The 15438-nt window shown below is 33.5% G+C and overlaps 1 protein-coding gene across 2 annotated transcripts; it reads right to left on the bottom strand.

The window, feature by feature from the left end:
- Positions 1-1393: 1393 nt before the first annotated feature.
- On the bottom strand, positions 1394-14744 carry LOC114189839. 2 transcript variants are annotated; one of them, XM_028078549.1, is made up of 5 exons: positions 14549-14744; positions 12791-12960; positions 2898-3081; positions 2274-2383; positions 1394-1889 (listed from the first exon to the last, which is right to left on the bottom strand). In XM_028078549.1, the coding sequence occupies exons 1-5, from the start codon at positions 14618-14620 to the stop codon at positions 1808-1810; spliced, it is 618 nt and encodes a 205-aa protein (XP_027934350.1). In that variant the 5' UTR covers positions 14621-14744; the 3' UTR covers positions 1394-1807. The 2 variants fall into 2 exon arrangements, with proteins under 2 accessions (XP_027934350.1, XP_027934351.1); XM_028078550.1 differs by having other exon boundaries at positions 2274-2380.
- Positions 14745-15438: the final 694 nt, after the last annotated feature.

Below are 15438 nucleotides of genomic sequence, written 5' to 3'. Positions count from 1 at the left end.
GTTTGATAAGGGATGTTGTTGGAAATATGTAATATTTTAGAGGCAAAATTGTCATTGCATTTCCAACTAACAAAACTTGTGGGCTGGATCAACATCACTTTTATCACTGCTTTGATTTTCGCACTGTGCATTCTTATATCCTCACCTTCCCAACGGTAAATTATCAAAAGATTTAAACCTAAATACTTTATTATATTTTATCTTTGGTATAAGAATGTTATATTATTATCCAAAAAGATAGCATTTCATTAGTCTATATATAAGAACATTTGAGCAACATGGAGAATCCCTCAACGTATCCTTTCAATATCTACAATTATTCATCTCTTATTATTCACTTGGTAACATAAGTATCAAGAGTGTCATGCATAAATGAACCTTCCTTTATTGTGTTGGACATTCATCATTGTTGCTTATAGTTTAACTCATATTTCCAAGAGATTGAGGACTTCACCTCATTAATAGATTGGTCCAAACATTTTCACTTTCTAGTAAGAACAACTTACAAGGAAACAGATTTTCCATAAATTAATTTATAAAGGAGTTTCTTATATTAAATTCTTTGAAGCTTTTGTTAGAAAATGTAACATGTTATGACAACAAGGATTTTTACCTACTGGACTAGTTGTGAACATGTCCAATATTACAAAACTTATGACAGCTTCTTCCTACACCTTACCATTTTCTTCCTGCAACCTACCACTCAGAATTTATTTTTCCGGACATAAACAATTATGAACTTTTTTTCCGGAAGCCATCAAACCCTCCTTTCACGGAAAATATTTTCCAGAAGCATTCTGGTGGGATGGGAGTAAAAATTTGATGAGGTGCAAGAAATAATTGCCAACTTGAATTTGTGATTTTAATTACTCGACATAAATTTCTATTTTCTTTGTTAAGCTAAATGAAAACATTTATCACCTTATGGGTGATGAGAGTTCTGAGAAATATTCTTTCATATGTAAGTTTTTCCCTATAAGAATATTAATATTCTAAATATATGATTTCAAAACAATGTTCTTGAATACTGCTAATTTAAAAAGGAAAATGAACGTTAAAACTAACACCAATGATGTGTTTTACTAATAATACAACTCCTAAAAGTAAGAATTTTTTTTCTTCTTGGTAATGCAAAAATATAGTATTAGTATTATCTCTGATATTACAAATATAAATATATATATATATATATATATATATATATATATATATATATATAAGGTTACATATTAAAAATGTATTTTATAATCCTTAGTAAAATAAAAACTTACCAAGTTTTGGATGGAAAATGAATGTTTGTGAGTGCACCATAAACCATAAATTGGGCGCAAAAAGTGGAAAATAAAATAAAAGGAAATAATTTTGAGCGAGTTAGAACAAGAACATGCTTATGTGGGTGTGATACAGCCAATTTTAACTGAAAAGTTCTTTTTCAAAACGTGAGCCAAGTCACACTGGGACTTCACAATTCTACATAACTGCAGAAAATACCTGAAACCATCGTATTTCTAATTGTGCAGTCTTTTGTGGTCTTAAACAAATGGACCAAAATTTAGTCAATTTTAGAGCCAAACCAATGACTTATGAATAGTCCTTGCTTGAACTTAGCTTACAATCATGTTGTGTTGGGAAGAACGAACCAATCTCCTAAGATGCTGTGCAAAGGATAGCCATATAACATCACCATCCCATTGCAACAATTTAAAAATCATCTACTTTTTATTCTTCATCTGAGCTTCAAGGAAAATCCACAAGAAACTAGGCAACGCATAAAGTAAAGTAGTTAGTGCTTCCCGGGACAAAAAGTTCAGGCTTTGTGACTCTTTGCCATCTCATCAACATCTAGTTCCACTTCCAATACCGGTGTATCCTTTCGCATGCCAAAATAACTGGTACACCAGTAAAATATATCAATAATAATCAACTCAAAAAGGGCACCCCATTTTAGTGCATGATAATTAAGCTTCAGTACATCAGAGGGTCCCTAAATATTTTGGGAATTTCATTTAATTATCCCTAAAGTGTAAAAAAATAGTTAGGTCTTTGATCCTGTAAATTTTTTTGCATTGGAGGAGTCCATAGTTAATTTAAAATGGCTTGAAACTGCTAGAAAAATAACTTCGTGTCAGTTTTAATAACTCCACGAACTCAATTACAAAAATTATAAAAAAATCGAGGAGCCAACTGCAATTTTTTTAGTCTAAGGGCCTAATTAGAAAGCTCCAAAAAGATCAAGGACATAACAATTAATTAGCCTGAGAAATTAAGTTCACCTGTTTTGTACACGGCCATGGTCTACAGCGCTTCGCAGGCAATATATGACTCTGCCAACAATGTCTGTCATCTGAACTGGACCAAATGTTCGACTATCATTCGCTTCCTGCTGTTTGGATTAGGAGCATTAAAAAATCAATTATTCTAAGTGTTCTACAGCCAATTGAGGAGGGAAAATATGATTTTGCTTGTCTTCAGATTACTACCATAGGTTATTGTTCAGGAATAAGCAATTTTGGTATTACAAAAAAATGATAGAAGTCATGAATGGATTAAAACATAGATTGAACATTTCCACTTGATAAATCCAAGTCGCAAATGATCTCTTGGCTCTAGCCATATCATAAACTGAACTGCAAAAGTTACTTACTGAATTGCCATGGTAAGCTGTGGTCTATTTTCATTATGTTTAGAATAACTATATTATCTACTAACTCATCATAGAAAATTACTTTAATCAAACCAACGGTTGAAATAAATCTATTTATAATCTAGTTATTAGACTAATTTTACATGCAAATTTCCGAAAATTTAAATAACTACAAGCATGCTCCAATCTTGCTTTCTACTCTTATATATAACTCACTGCTTGACTAAATGATATTTTAATCCAAAACGTTTACCTTCGCTTTCAATTTTTCATTTTCAGCCACTACCCAGCATTGGTCCTTCTCAAGAGTAAAGGGTTCATCATTTTCATCAGTAGAAACCATTTCATAACCTTCAATTGCAGTTAATCTTCTGACTAGGTAGTTATCTGGCTTCTCAGGATCCTTCAAAACCACAACATCTCCTACAAAAACACGCCTGTAAAAGAACCAAGTCCATCACTAACAAATGATGCATATGAATCAAAAAGATCCAGATGAAAAGGTCCATCATCACTCAGGCTCCATCTTTTTCGGAACTCAAAAGAATAAGAACAAAAATGAGAAAAATCTAGTTTCAACATTATGCAAATTGCCAGTCACTAGGGTATCCTTTTGGTTTTCGGAAGGGGTCATCACAACCTGTCAAGAAGTATGCCATGAATTTAGGCTTTATTTAGGAAAATTTATATTTATCTTTTATTTTGTTTGTTTGGTTAGATTTGAGTCTGAATTTAATATTAGGAGATTATAACAAGAATAAAATCCCACCATTATAGGGATTTATTCTCTCTAGAATTATTTACTGTTTTATTTTTTAATTTCTGTTTTTATCTCAATACACATGCATAAATATAGGTCAGCTGACCTAATAATTTTGTGAGAAATAAAGAAATTATTTCCTTCTAAATTTCACAACCAAAAGAAGGGAGGCCAAGGGCAAGTACTCAGTAGTTGGACAGAATAGAGAGATTGGGCAACTGAATCATGAAAATATAGGAATAGTAAGATCTTTTCTGAGTAAGATGAACAAGCTTGTGGGTAAGTGGCTTTAATACATTAGGGTAAGATTCCATATTCTCTTGGCTTCAATGTTTCAAATGCAAATTTTTACCACTCCTGGATATGGATTTAGGAGCCACAAACCACATGACACCTCTACCTACATATTTTTCCACCTATTCCCCATGTCTTAGCAATAAAAAAATTTCCATAGCCGATGGAACCCTTATAACAGCAGCTGGACAAGGAGAGATCCAGATAAACTCATTCGTCACACTAAAAAATGTCTTTCATGTTCCTAAATTATCAACCAACCTGATTTCTATCCAAAAACTTACAAAGGATCTTTCCTATAATGTTATCTTTGACAGCAATATATGTGTTTTACAGGACAAGAACTTGGGGAGGACGATTGGATGAGCTAGAGAATGGAATGGCCTTTACTACATAGAATATATAAATTTGTCTACCAGAAGTCACTCTCTAGTTTCAGAATCTACCATGACTAGTAAAGAGAAAATTCATCTTCATCACTGTCGGATGGGGCATCCTTCATTTAAAGTTGTAAAAGTTGTTTTTCCTTCTTTATTTGAAAACATGATGCAGGGGGTTTGTGCTGTGAAGTATGAAAATTAGCCAAACATAGTCGTGTTTCTTTTCCTATTAATAATAAACTCAATGATCAACCTTTTTTCACTTGTTCATACTAATGTTTGGGGTCCTGCAAATATTTCTAGTATTTCCGGTGCTAAATGGTTTTTGATTTTTATCGATGATTGTACTAAGGTTACTTGGATCTTTCTATTAAAACAAAAATTTGAAGTTAGCTCCATATGCATAAATTTTGTCTCAATGATCAAAAATCAATTTGGTGTCACCATTAAAAAAATCACATCTGATAACGCTAAGGACTATTTTAACTTGACTCTAAACTCTTTTTGTCAAAAAGAAGGGATTATCCATAAGTCTTCTTCTGTTAGAACACCCCAAGAGAATGGGGCAGCTGAGAGGAAAAATGGACACCTTCTAAATCAAACTACAGCCCTTCTTTCTTAAAATCATGTCCCGAAAAAAAATTTTGGGGAAGCCATTCTCACATGCCACATATCTAATTAATCATTTAACCTTAATTTCTAAAATCACATAGTCCTATGCAGGTCCTTTCCTCATTCTATCATTACATGGAGTATTCTAACAAACTTCAACCCAGAATATTTGGGTGTGTGGCCTTTGTCCATGTGCACAGTAATGAAAGGCATAAATTTGATCCTAGAGCTGTTAAGTGTGTATTCTTAGGTCACTCAACCACACAAAAGGGATATAAATGTTACCACCCTCTATCTAGAAAATTATGTGTCTAGAGATGTTACTTTTAATGAACAGGAAAGCTATTTCAAGGAATTTCATCTTCATGGGGAGAATATAAGAAAGGGAGATGAACTTCTAATAGAAGATGAACTTCTAATATTGCCAAGAAAACCCAAAATTAATCCTATTACTGCTACTATACCAGCAATAAAGCTGGAAACAAAGGCAACACCTACTGAAACTCAACTTGAGAGCAGAACCCAACTTGAGATCAAACCCCAACCTGAGACCAACATTGATTCTGGTAGCAAAATTGGGAAAAATCTGGTGTATTCAAAGAAAAAAAATGAGGGCCATTCCAGCTTCTATTCATGTTCAAGAGTCCAATCCAATGCCACTACATGAGGTAACATCTCCTAACCTTGTAAATAAATTTAATAAATGTGATGATGGAATTTTAGAAATTTCATAGGTACAAGAAAATCTTAACCGACCCAATGATCTTAACCTACCCATTGCTTTGAGAAAGGATACCCGAACATGCACTAAAATCCTTAATTACCCTTTATCAAATTTTCTATCCGTTAAAATGTTCTCTACCACCCATAAAACTTTTCTTACAAATTTGAGCAGCATAACCACACCATCTTCTGTATCTGAAGCATTATCTGACAGGAAATGGAAACAAGCCATGGATGTAGAAATGGAGGCACTAAACAAAAATAAGACCTAGAAGCTTGCTATTTTACCTAGAAGAAAAAAGGCAGTACGGTGCAAATGGGTATTTACTATGAAGTATAGAGCAAATGAGACAGTCGAATGGTACACTGCAAGGTTGGTGACTAAAGGATTTACTCAAACTTATGGAGTTGAATACTTTGAGACTCTTGCCCCGGTTGCAAAAATGAATACAGTCAAAGTCATTATCATTAACAGCAAACAACGAGTGGGACCTTCACCAATTTGATGTGAAGAATGCATTCTTGCATGGAGATCTTGAAGAGGAAATTTACATGGAGTTACCTCTAGGATATGAGGAAATGGCTGCCTTAGGAACTGTGTCCAAACTGGAAAAAGCCTTATATGGATTAAAATAATCTCCCAAATCATGGTTTGGTAGATTCTCTAATGTGATGACGAGTTTGGATTATAAACAAAGTCAGGGAGACCATACTCATTTTTTCAAACATGCAGCTGTAAGGGAAGTAATGATTTTGCTGGTATATGTAGATGATATTAGCGTAATAGGGGATGACAAGAGAGAGCAGCAAAAGCTACAGAGGAGGATGTAGCTGTGGATAAAGGAATGTATTAGAGACTTGTGGACAGACTTGTCTACTTATCCCATATTGGGCCAGACATTTTTTTGCTGTCAGCCTAGTAAGTCAATTTATGCATCAACAAAAGGAAGCACATCTACAGGTTGTCTTCAATAATTTTTAGTACCTAAAAGGTACTCTGGGGAGAGGGATGTAGACAATACTCGGTCAATATACAGATGCAAACAATGCTCGGTCAATATACGGATGCAGACAATGCTCGGTCAATGGTGGACAGGAGATCAACCATCGAATACTGCACATTTCTTGGTAGAAATTTGGTGACTTGGAAAAGCAAGAAACATAATGTAGTGGCTAGATCAAGTGCTGAAGCAAAATTTATAGTCATGGCTCAAGAAATATGTGAACTTCTATGGCTAAAGATTATATTAGATGATTTGAAGATAATATGGGAAAACCCTATGAAGCTATATTGTGATAATAAATATGCCATTAGTATAGCTCATAATGCAATGTAACAGGATATAACTAAACACATTGAAGTGGATAGGCATTTCATCAAGGAGAAACTAAACGGTGGGTTGATTTGTACTCCTTTTGTGTCTACACAAAATCAACTTGCAGATATTCTTACTAAAGGTCTAAATAGTATCACATTTGCAGGAATTGTATCCAAGTTGGGAATGGAAAACATTTATTCACCAGCTTGAAAGGGAGTATCAAGAAGTATGCTCTGTGAATTTAGGCTTTATTTAGGGAAATTTATATTTATATTTCATTATGTTTGTTTGGTTAGCTTTGATTCTAAATTTAATATTAGGAGATTGTAACAAGAATAAAATCCCACAATTATAGGGATTTATTCTCTCTAGAATTGTTTATTGTTTTATTTTTTAATCTGTGGTTTTATCTTTGATCACATGTATAAATATAGGTTAGCTGACCTAATAATTATGTGTGAAATAAAGAAATTCTTCCCTTCTAAATTTGAGACAACCTAATAACAAAATCCAAAAAATATAAAAAATACACATAATCACTCCCAATTATATGCATGATGTTAGAATAAATAGTCTTAAATAGGCTTTATTGTATTGTGTGTTGGAAATAGTACCTAGGATCATGCTTTAGATCTAGTTCCAAAAACTATCTTTGAATTGCTCTATAACCTTTGATGCCAATTCCTTCGTTATAAAAGAGTGTAGTACAGAACGATTGATTGGTGAAGGACATGAATTTGGAGGACGTTACTATCTGGGTACTAGATTGTCTATGTCTTGTTTAGCTTCCCAATCTCCTAAGTTCTTGCATGATTGCTTAGGTCATCCAAGTTTATCAAAATGAAAAATGATGATTCTTGAACTTAGAGAAATTCAAATCTTAGAATGTAAGTCATGTCAATTAGGGAAACATGTTCGATCCTCTTTTCTGAAAAGAACTCAAACAACATGCAACTCTATCTTTTCTATAATTCATTTTGACATTTGGGGTCATAGTCGTGTCACATGCTTTGGGTTTTGTCATTGAAGAATATTCTCATTGTACTTGGGTCTACTTGATGAAAGATAGGTCTGAATTGCGGAATATTTTTGAGTCTTTCCTTAATGAAATCAAAAACCAATTTGACCAAGTAATCAAGATCTTAAGGAGTGATAATGCCAAAGAATATGTTTCTTCTGGTTTTTCTACTCTTTTAGTATTACATGATATTCTACATCAATCCACTTGTCTGCATGCACCCCAAACGGTATAGCAGAAAGGAAGAGCAGACACTTGGTGGAAACGGCTCGTACCTTGTTGATCGGTGCCAATCTTCTTGCTCATCATTTGGGTGGTGCCACTCTCACTAGTTGTTATCTTATTAATAGAATGACATCTTCTTTCAACAATAAAGTTCCATATTCCATTGTGTATCCAAATGAACCTCTTTTTGCTATTTCTCCTTGAGTATTTGGTTGTGTGTGTTCATAACATGTCTCCAGGTTTGACATAGACTATAAATCCAAAGTTATAAAATGGTATTAGAATTTTATCCTAAATCCACTATTGGACAACCTACTTTGCAATGATCCAATCCAAGCCCACGGCTTTGGGCATGCCGGGTGTGGGAAAGTCACCATTTAGTGTTATTTTGGTCTCTAAACCTTCCTACATACAATCTATTTAGCTTTGTAAAGTACATCCGAATTTTCGAGAGAATGGAATAATTGTGATTTTTATGCTAATAATTTACATACAACATTCAGACTTAATTTAAAATTCAGTACTTTCAAACTAAAATAATAGTCAGTGTTTAAGTTCAGATACCAAATTAGAACTAAGTGTTACATGTAGGCACAAACTTTAAACTTTAACAAAGACTTCAAATAGTAGGATTAAAGTGCCAATTTAATCACACTATCAAGAATCTGTTTTGAATTTTAATACTTTAAGTAAGTGTTGACAACTTGTACTTTCAAGAACCAAAGTGAATGTTTACCCTCTCATCTCTCTAAGTAGTAAATATGAATGCATTCCCTATAAGATAAGCACTATGCATGAATCAAACTATTCATGTACCCACCATGGTTATCAAACTCGTGAGTTAACTCGTTAACTCGGACAAGTTTACGTGCCTACTCATAGCTTCCGAGTCAACTCACACACAAACTCGTTTTTCATGTAGAATTGGACATAGAATCGGTGAACTCATTCGAACTCACGAGTTTGCAAGCGATTTGGCAAGTTTGTATGGAGGACATTTTTGAAGAACACTCACTTGATTAGGGCTCCAGTGTCACTCGTTCGAAGTTGCAATCTCTCGCACTACATCACCCTCTTGCACTTGTGTCACTATGCTCGCCATCATTTTCACTTGTTGTCGTCGCGCTTGCTCGTTGTCACTGTAGCAGCTTCTCACTGTCACACCCACTCGCCATTGTAGGGCTGCTAAGGGCAGGAGGAAGGTTTGGTTAAAGATGAAGTTTAGGGTTTCTTTGTTCTATTATGGGCTTTTGGGCCTAATTTAGCCACCTTTTGTTATGTATAAAATATAAAAGAGAATATATTATCTAATTAAAGTTATTATAAAAGAATAATAGTATTAAAAAAATATAAAAGATATTTAAAAATATAATAATCTAAAAATAATAATAATATTTCATTAAAAAACTTAAAAAGCTATTTATAAAATAATATAACAATAAAATATTATATTATTTATATATTTTTTTATTTTTTTATTTAAAGTAAATTGTTACGAGTTTAGGATTCAAGTCTATGATCCTTGTTTACCATACTCTCACGAGTTTACATAATTCTCGAATTTGACAACCTTGGTACCCAAAGACTTTAAACAACAATTCCCAATAAATAAAAATTGTTTCCAGAAGGTATGAATGGAAAATTTTCAGCAGATATTTCTCTCTTTATTATGATGACTGTTTGAGGCATTGTGTAGCATTAGGACCTTGATTCTTATGCCTCTCCCCACATGACTAGTAATTGCCTCTTACTCTCATGTTAATTACTGCAACATCCTACCTCATATCACCTTGGCTAGTGACACCAAAAAGGTTGTTAAAATTGTAGGAAGTACAAAACTTTATCTCGTATTCCTTTGGATTTTGTGTTATATTATCCATTTAATCTTATTCATATTGATTTATTTCTTAAGCAGTAAGGGCTCCTCCAATGCAGCCTCCTGTCAATAATATCAATCAGGTGCCTCTTCCCCAATATTATAGTGATCAGTAAGGCTATAAATGTTACTCTCTTGATACTAATTTTTCCACTGATGTCGTGCTCTTTTAAAGTTTCCCCTTTCTATTCCTCATCCTCCTCTGCAGGCCTTATAGGTTTATCATCATAGATCTCACACGACTGTTGATGACCCTCCAGAAGGCCCTACTGACTCCCCTCCTGCTGCAGTGGATAAATATCCTAGAGATACCCTCCCCATTGCCATCAGCGCTCATAATTCCCATTCAATTTATAACTATGTCAATTATCATTGTTTTCTACACCATATTGTGCTTCTGTATCCTCCTTGTAGGTTGTTTTTTTTCCTAACACAGTGATAGTCAGTTTTACACCTACGAAATGGTGGAAGAGATAATCGTACTGCATGCTAACGGTCCTCAAGCTAAAATCCTTTTACTTATCGATGGACTTACAATATGAAAGTTGGCCCTAGGTGGATCACCTTAAGACTCGTCTGGTTGCTATGGACACTCAAGCTTATGGTCAAAATATCATCCTAATACTTTTTTTCTAGCTACCAAGATATCATTTGTTCACCCATTATCTAACCCATGGCTGTTAAGCGTTCTTGGCCTTTGTTTTAGCTTGATAATAAAAATGCCTTCACAATGAGTTTCATGAGAAGATTTGTGGAGCAAACTCCAAGTTTTATTTCTCACAATGAGTCTCATCCAGTTTGTAAACTCAGTCACTCATTTCATAGCATAATGTAATCTTGTAATCGAAGAGTTTAGTACAATTTGAAGTGATTCTAATCGTTCAATCTTTTATATGTATAATTCTCTAAGAAAATGCAAATATTTTGGTTGTTAACGTTAATGACATTTCCATAACTTGGGATGCTCAGAACAGTGCCCATAAACTAATGCAACACTTATTTCATCACTTTCAAAACCAGAGATAAAGGCACAAAATGTTACGTATTGAAGTAGCTTGGTCTAACTCTAGTATTGTTTTGTTTCTCAAAAATGTATATGACAATGTAAAGGATAATTCTTGTGGAACTTTTCCTACTAGATAATAAACCAACAGAGACTATATTATGGACCCTACTATCAAACTTTGCCAAGTTAAGGGCGTGTTGTTGACTGATCCAAACAGGTATCTCTTAGAAAGTAGACTTTAAGCTTAATTGAACCTTACAAAATCAATTTATAAGTGAGGTTTGCACTCACTTATATATTATAACTTACTTCTGAAAAGAGAGAAATATATGTTGAAAAGTTTCCATTCATACCTTTTGGACAATATTTGTCAACACACACCCTCACACCAGGACTGTACATCTCAAGCGGGAGACTAGATATTTTTAGGTAGTTCAATAGCATCCGATTGCAAGTGGCACTATAGGTCCAACAAACATTGATAGGATAAGCTCTGATACCATCTTAGAAAATAGACATTAAGTCTATCTTAACCTCACAAAATTGGTTTATTAAGGTGAGGTTTGCGCTCACTTATATATTTATAATTTACTTATATCTCTAGCCGATGAGGGATCTTTAAGACACCCCTGCACACCATGGACATCAAGCATGAGAATAGAGGGGAGTACAAGAGTGGGTGTCATGATAGGTTAACAAACCTTGATGGGATAATCATTATAAGCCGTGATACTATCTTAGAAAATGAATTTTCAATTTAACTCAATCTCACAAAACAGACTAGTAAGGTGAGATTTTCACGCACTTATATGCTCTAATTTCATCATATCTCTAGTAGATACGAGATCTCCAACAATATCATAGACTAGTTAGTAATTGGTAAGTTAAGTTAACTTACCACCTTCCCTCAAGACATTTCTTTTGTTTGTTTCAAACTTTCATGATGAGTTAATTTCTGCCATCTCCTTGTGATAATGAATGGGATTCAGCCATTTTCATTTTGAGTTATGATAATGAGTCTCTTGGTCAAGGTTGACTGTATGAGACTATTGGTTGCTCACAATAACTCTCAACTTACAAACCAATTTTGTTTGGTTAATTAGACTCTAAGTCCAATTCTAAGAAATAACATTCTATTCCAATGCTTATGTTCATTATATTGAATTGAGTTTATTCGTAACTGCACCTAACCTAAATGCTTCAACTTGAGGGGGATGTTAATTTATATCAGTAGTTTGGGCCCATTAGCGCATTCTAAGTATGTAAGTATGTATGTACATTGTTGCAATACTAACCATTCAAAATAAATGAAAATTTCCTAATCATATCTATCTCTTTTTCTACTGTCATCCTATGTATTATACATGCCAAAAGTAAATGACATTTCGGCAAATGAAAATGATACAAGCCAAAAGCAACCCCTGGCTCATTTTCTTTTATATTATTAAAAGCTTCTTAAAAGCTCCAAAACACTCAACCCCTATATGTTTTTTTCCTTTCAACATTTAAATTTTATATATCTATGTCTATGCCATTCAGCTGTCCTGGATAGACCCAGCACCTAAATGGTGTCCATGCTATTTCATGTTGTCCAGATAACGGGTAAACTATAATTTCACAAGAAAAGGGTCTTTTAAGAGTTCAGTGTGACAAGTATATGACGGACCAGTTGTAGAAAAAGCGGGGGCCTATCTCAACTGACGTTGAAAAGAAAATAAGTGACTAAAATAACTTCTAAGCAAGGGTTGCACAGATATCCTAAAAGATGAGACCATATCACAAGTCTAAGAAAGGTAAAGCAAATAGAAGCCTTTTATGCAAAATATTTGTTATATATCTATCTCTAGAAGGCCCACATCAAACAACTAGCAATAACAGCCAATAGATTTCACAAAAGTATAGTGTGTATTATATTAGATGAATATGAAATTACGTTGGGTCTGCAGTTGGCAATTTCCGAACAAGAGTTACCGATTTTCCATCAATAGCAGGGACCATCTCCTCTCCTTTATTCCAGTGCAAGTACGTCATCCTTCCTTGAAAGAAGTTTTTCCAAATAATGTCCCTTGCCTCTTTGTCTGTAATGTTACCTGCTTTATAGTTCTGTACAAATTAAACATAGAATGGCAAAAAACATTTCAGAGGGGATTTATAAGTGCTAACAATGCAATAAAAATTAGAAGAAAAGAGAAAAGGTAAACCTTGCACTAGGACAATTGTAGAACTTAAACTCAAGAAAAAATATTCCTATAAATGTCATTGTTTAGTTGATAATTTTCATTGTGCTGAGAGTATGATATATTCACAATCGTTCAAAATGATACCTCATCTTTAATTAGCCCAAATATGCTTTTCAGTCTTCAAAGAATTATTTCCCAATTGTCCCCTCAGATAATCATTTTAATTTCAAATAGCATAGATTCAACAGATACATTGGAAATGGAGAAAAGATAGAACATGTGTACAAGACTATGAACAATTGTCATGTTGCAGTACAAGACAATGACTTCATACTCCTATTTTCTTCATATTAAACTTCCACGGCAAATGCAAGAGTGGTACAAGTTTCAACTAGAACAAGCCTAGCCCAATATCATTCCCAACCAAATATTGTTCCTAGTATTCTTTTAACAGATCCCAAGTAACCCATGACTATTCTATTTATTATTTTTTACAATAAATAACTAAAAGAAAGAGAATTCCCCAAATCAAAAGAACAGAAGGAAATTAAATAAATGCAGAGAAATGGATATGATGAAAAACCAAAAGAATATTCTTTTCAAGATAAAAGCATAATCTTGAAAATCACATGCAATCCAACTACTCTTATCTAATTCTCCCTTGAGTTTCATATAATAAGATAGAAATTGGCTTCCAAGCCACTAACACCTTTATTAACACTGCATAAGTTCACATCAGAGTGGAGAAGTCCTATTGTTTGAATGATAACCACTATACAACAAAAGGTAAAAAATAAAAAATAAAAGACAAGGCGTTTGAAAGGTTATGATATCCTCTTATCCGAGGCAGTTTAGACACAGTTAAACTTATTCACTTTGTTGTGATAAATAAAATGTAAACTTCTCAGCTTTGATATTTCAACTGCCATTCTATGACCATGACAGACAATAACACAAAATATGATTTACTTCAAACTACTCAGCTCCAGCTTTGAGGACAGGCAATTTTTTTCCGTTCGGTAACTTTTCACCCACATCTAATTAACCTGAAAGCTAGAGTGCCTGCCTACTAACGAATAATTCAAAAAAGGTCTCGTATTAAGTAAGAACTTTTAAGTGAACCAACAAAAAAGATCTCATTGCAAATAAACAACACGGGTATTATTAAACAATTACGAGAAGGGCATTGTGATAACCCAAATTACAAAACTTTCTCATCAGCATTGGCCAGTTGAAGACTTAAACAGCAAAGCAGACTTAAATGCACCAGCAAATAGTAACTCCCACTAACAATCACTGAAAGAAACATTCTTGAAATGTACTCATAAGTTCAAGATGAGGGATTTTATCATCATGCCTAAAGTCTACCCATATAAACTCGCATTCATTAACAAGAACCAGTTCTGAGATCACCCTAACACGGCCTACGTGTATGATCTGCAAGACAGGACCTAAATGAAAGCATAACAAATACACAGAACATCACAGAAAATAAAAGAGGGAAGAAGGACCTTCCAGCCGAGGGAGACGGAGTAATCGACTTTGTGGGCAATATAGCGAAACCATGTCGACAGCGAAACCATTGCAGGGTGCAGACGGAGTTCAATTGTGTCCAGAACCAGAACGCAGCACAGCAGAAGAGGCGCTACTTTCTCCTCCTCTTCTCCTCTAAACCCCAAAAAAACATTTCTCGCTATTTCTTAATATCAAGCATTTTGCATTTACTGAAACTTTTTTTTTTCAAAATAATAATAATAACTTAAAAAAAGTAAGAATAACACTAATATATTATTTAAAAATCACTTATATTTCTATATTTTATTTTAACTATTTATACTTAAAAAATAGTTTAATTATTTTATGAACAATATCTTTATATTTTAAACTTTATCTCACTGTATTATGGTAATTTAATAACTTCAAGATCGACATAATTTTATGCTTTTATTTAAGTTTAATATTGAAAGTTTGATGTGATTTTAGGAAAGAGGACAGTTTTATGATTTTCTATTTTCCATACTTGAGACACTAAAATGTATTTTTCTTCTTTTATTTCTTTTTTTATATGGTTCAGATTTAATTTTTTTATTTGCGTTTGACGATTGAAAATTATATCTTCAATACATTTTTATTATCAAATTAGTTGAATAATAAGTATTTCAAGTTTAAATTTAACCGATATACAAGGAGATTCTTTGTTTACACATTTTTCTTCCAAACATTTCAACCTGCAATTAAAATACGGGGCGGGTCGGGGCGGCCCACATTGCCACCCCTATAAAAAATACAGTAATTAATGAACGTAATTTATGTACCTTGTAAAATGTGTTATTTATACTATTGTTCATGAATTGGATGGGTCTAAGCCATATGGTCTAATTACTCACTAGTCTTGATTATC

The sequence above is a fragment of the Vigna unguiculata genome, chromosome 7 (genome assembly GCF_004118075.2).
Source record: "Vigna unguiculata cultivar IT97K-499-35 chromosome 7, ASM411807v1, whole genome shotgun sequence".
NCBI lineage: Eukaryota > Viridiplantae > Streptophyta > Magnoliopsida > Fabales > Fabaceae > Vigna > Vigna unguiculata.
The sequence above is the reverse complement of the archived record's forward strand: the minus strand, read 5'-3'. Positions and strand labels throughout refer to the sequence as shown.

What these genes read in the sequence shown, in the direction of transcription:
- LOC114189839 (XM_028078549.1), bottom strand. Translation starts at nt 14,620, where the DNA reads ATGGTTTCGCTGTCGACATGGTTTCGCTATATTGCCCACAAAGTCGAT. An exon ending in CCGTCTCCCTCGGCTGGAAG is followed by an intron (nt 12,961 to 14,548) that starts GTCCTTCTTCCC and finishes TAATTTGTACAG; the next exon opens with AACTATAAAGCAGGTAACAT. An exon ending in CATGGCCGTGTACAAAACAG is followed by an intron (nt 1,890 to 2,273) that starts GTGAACTTAATT and finishes CTGGTGTACCAG; the next exon opens with TTATTTTGGCATGCGAAAGG.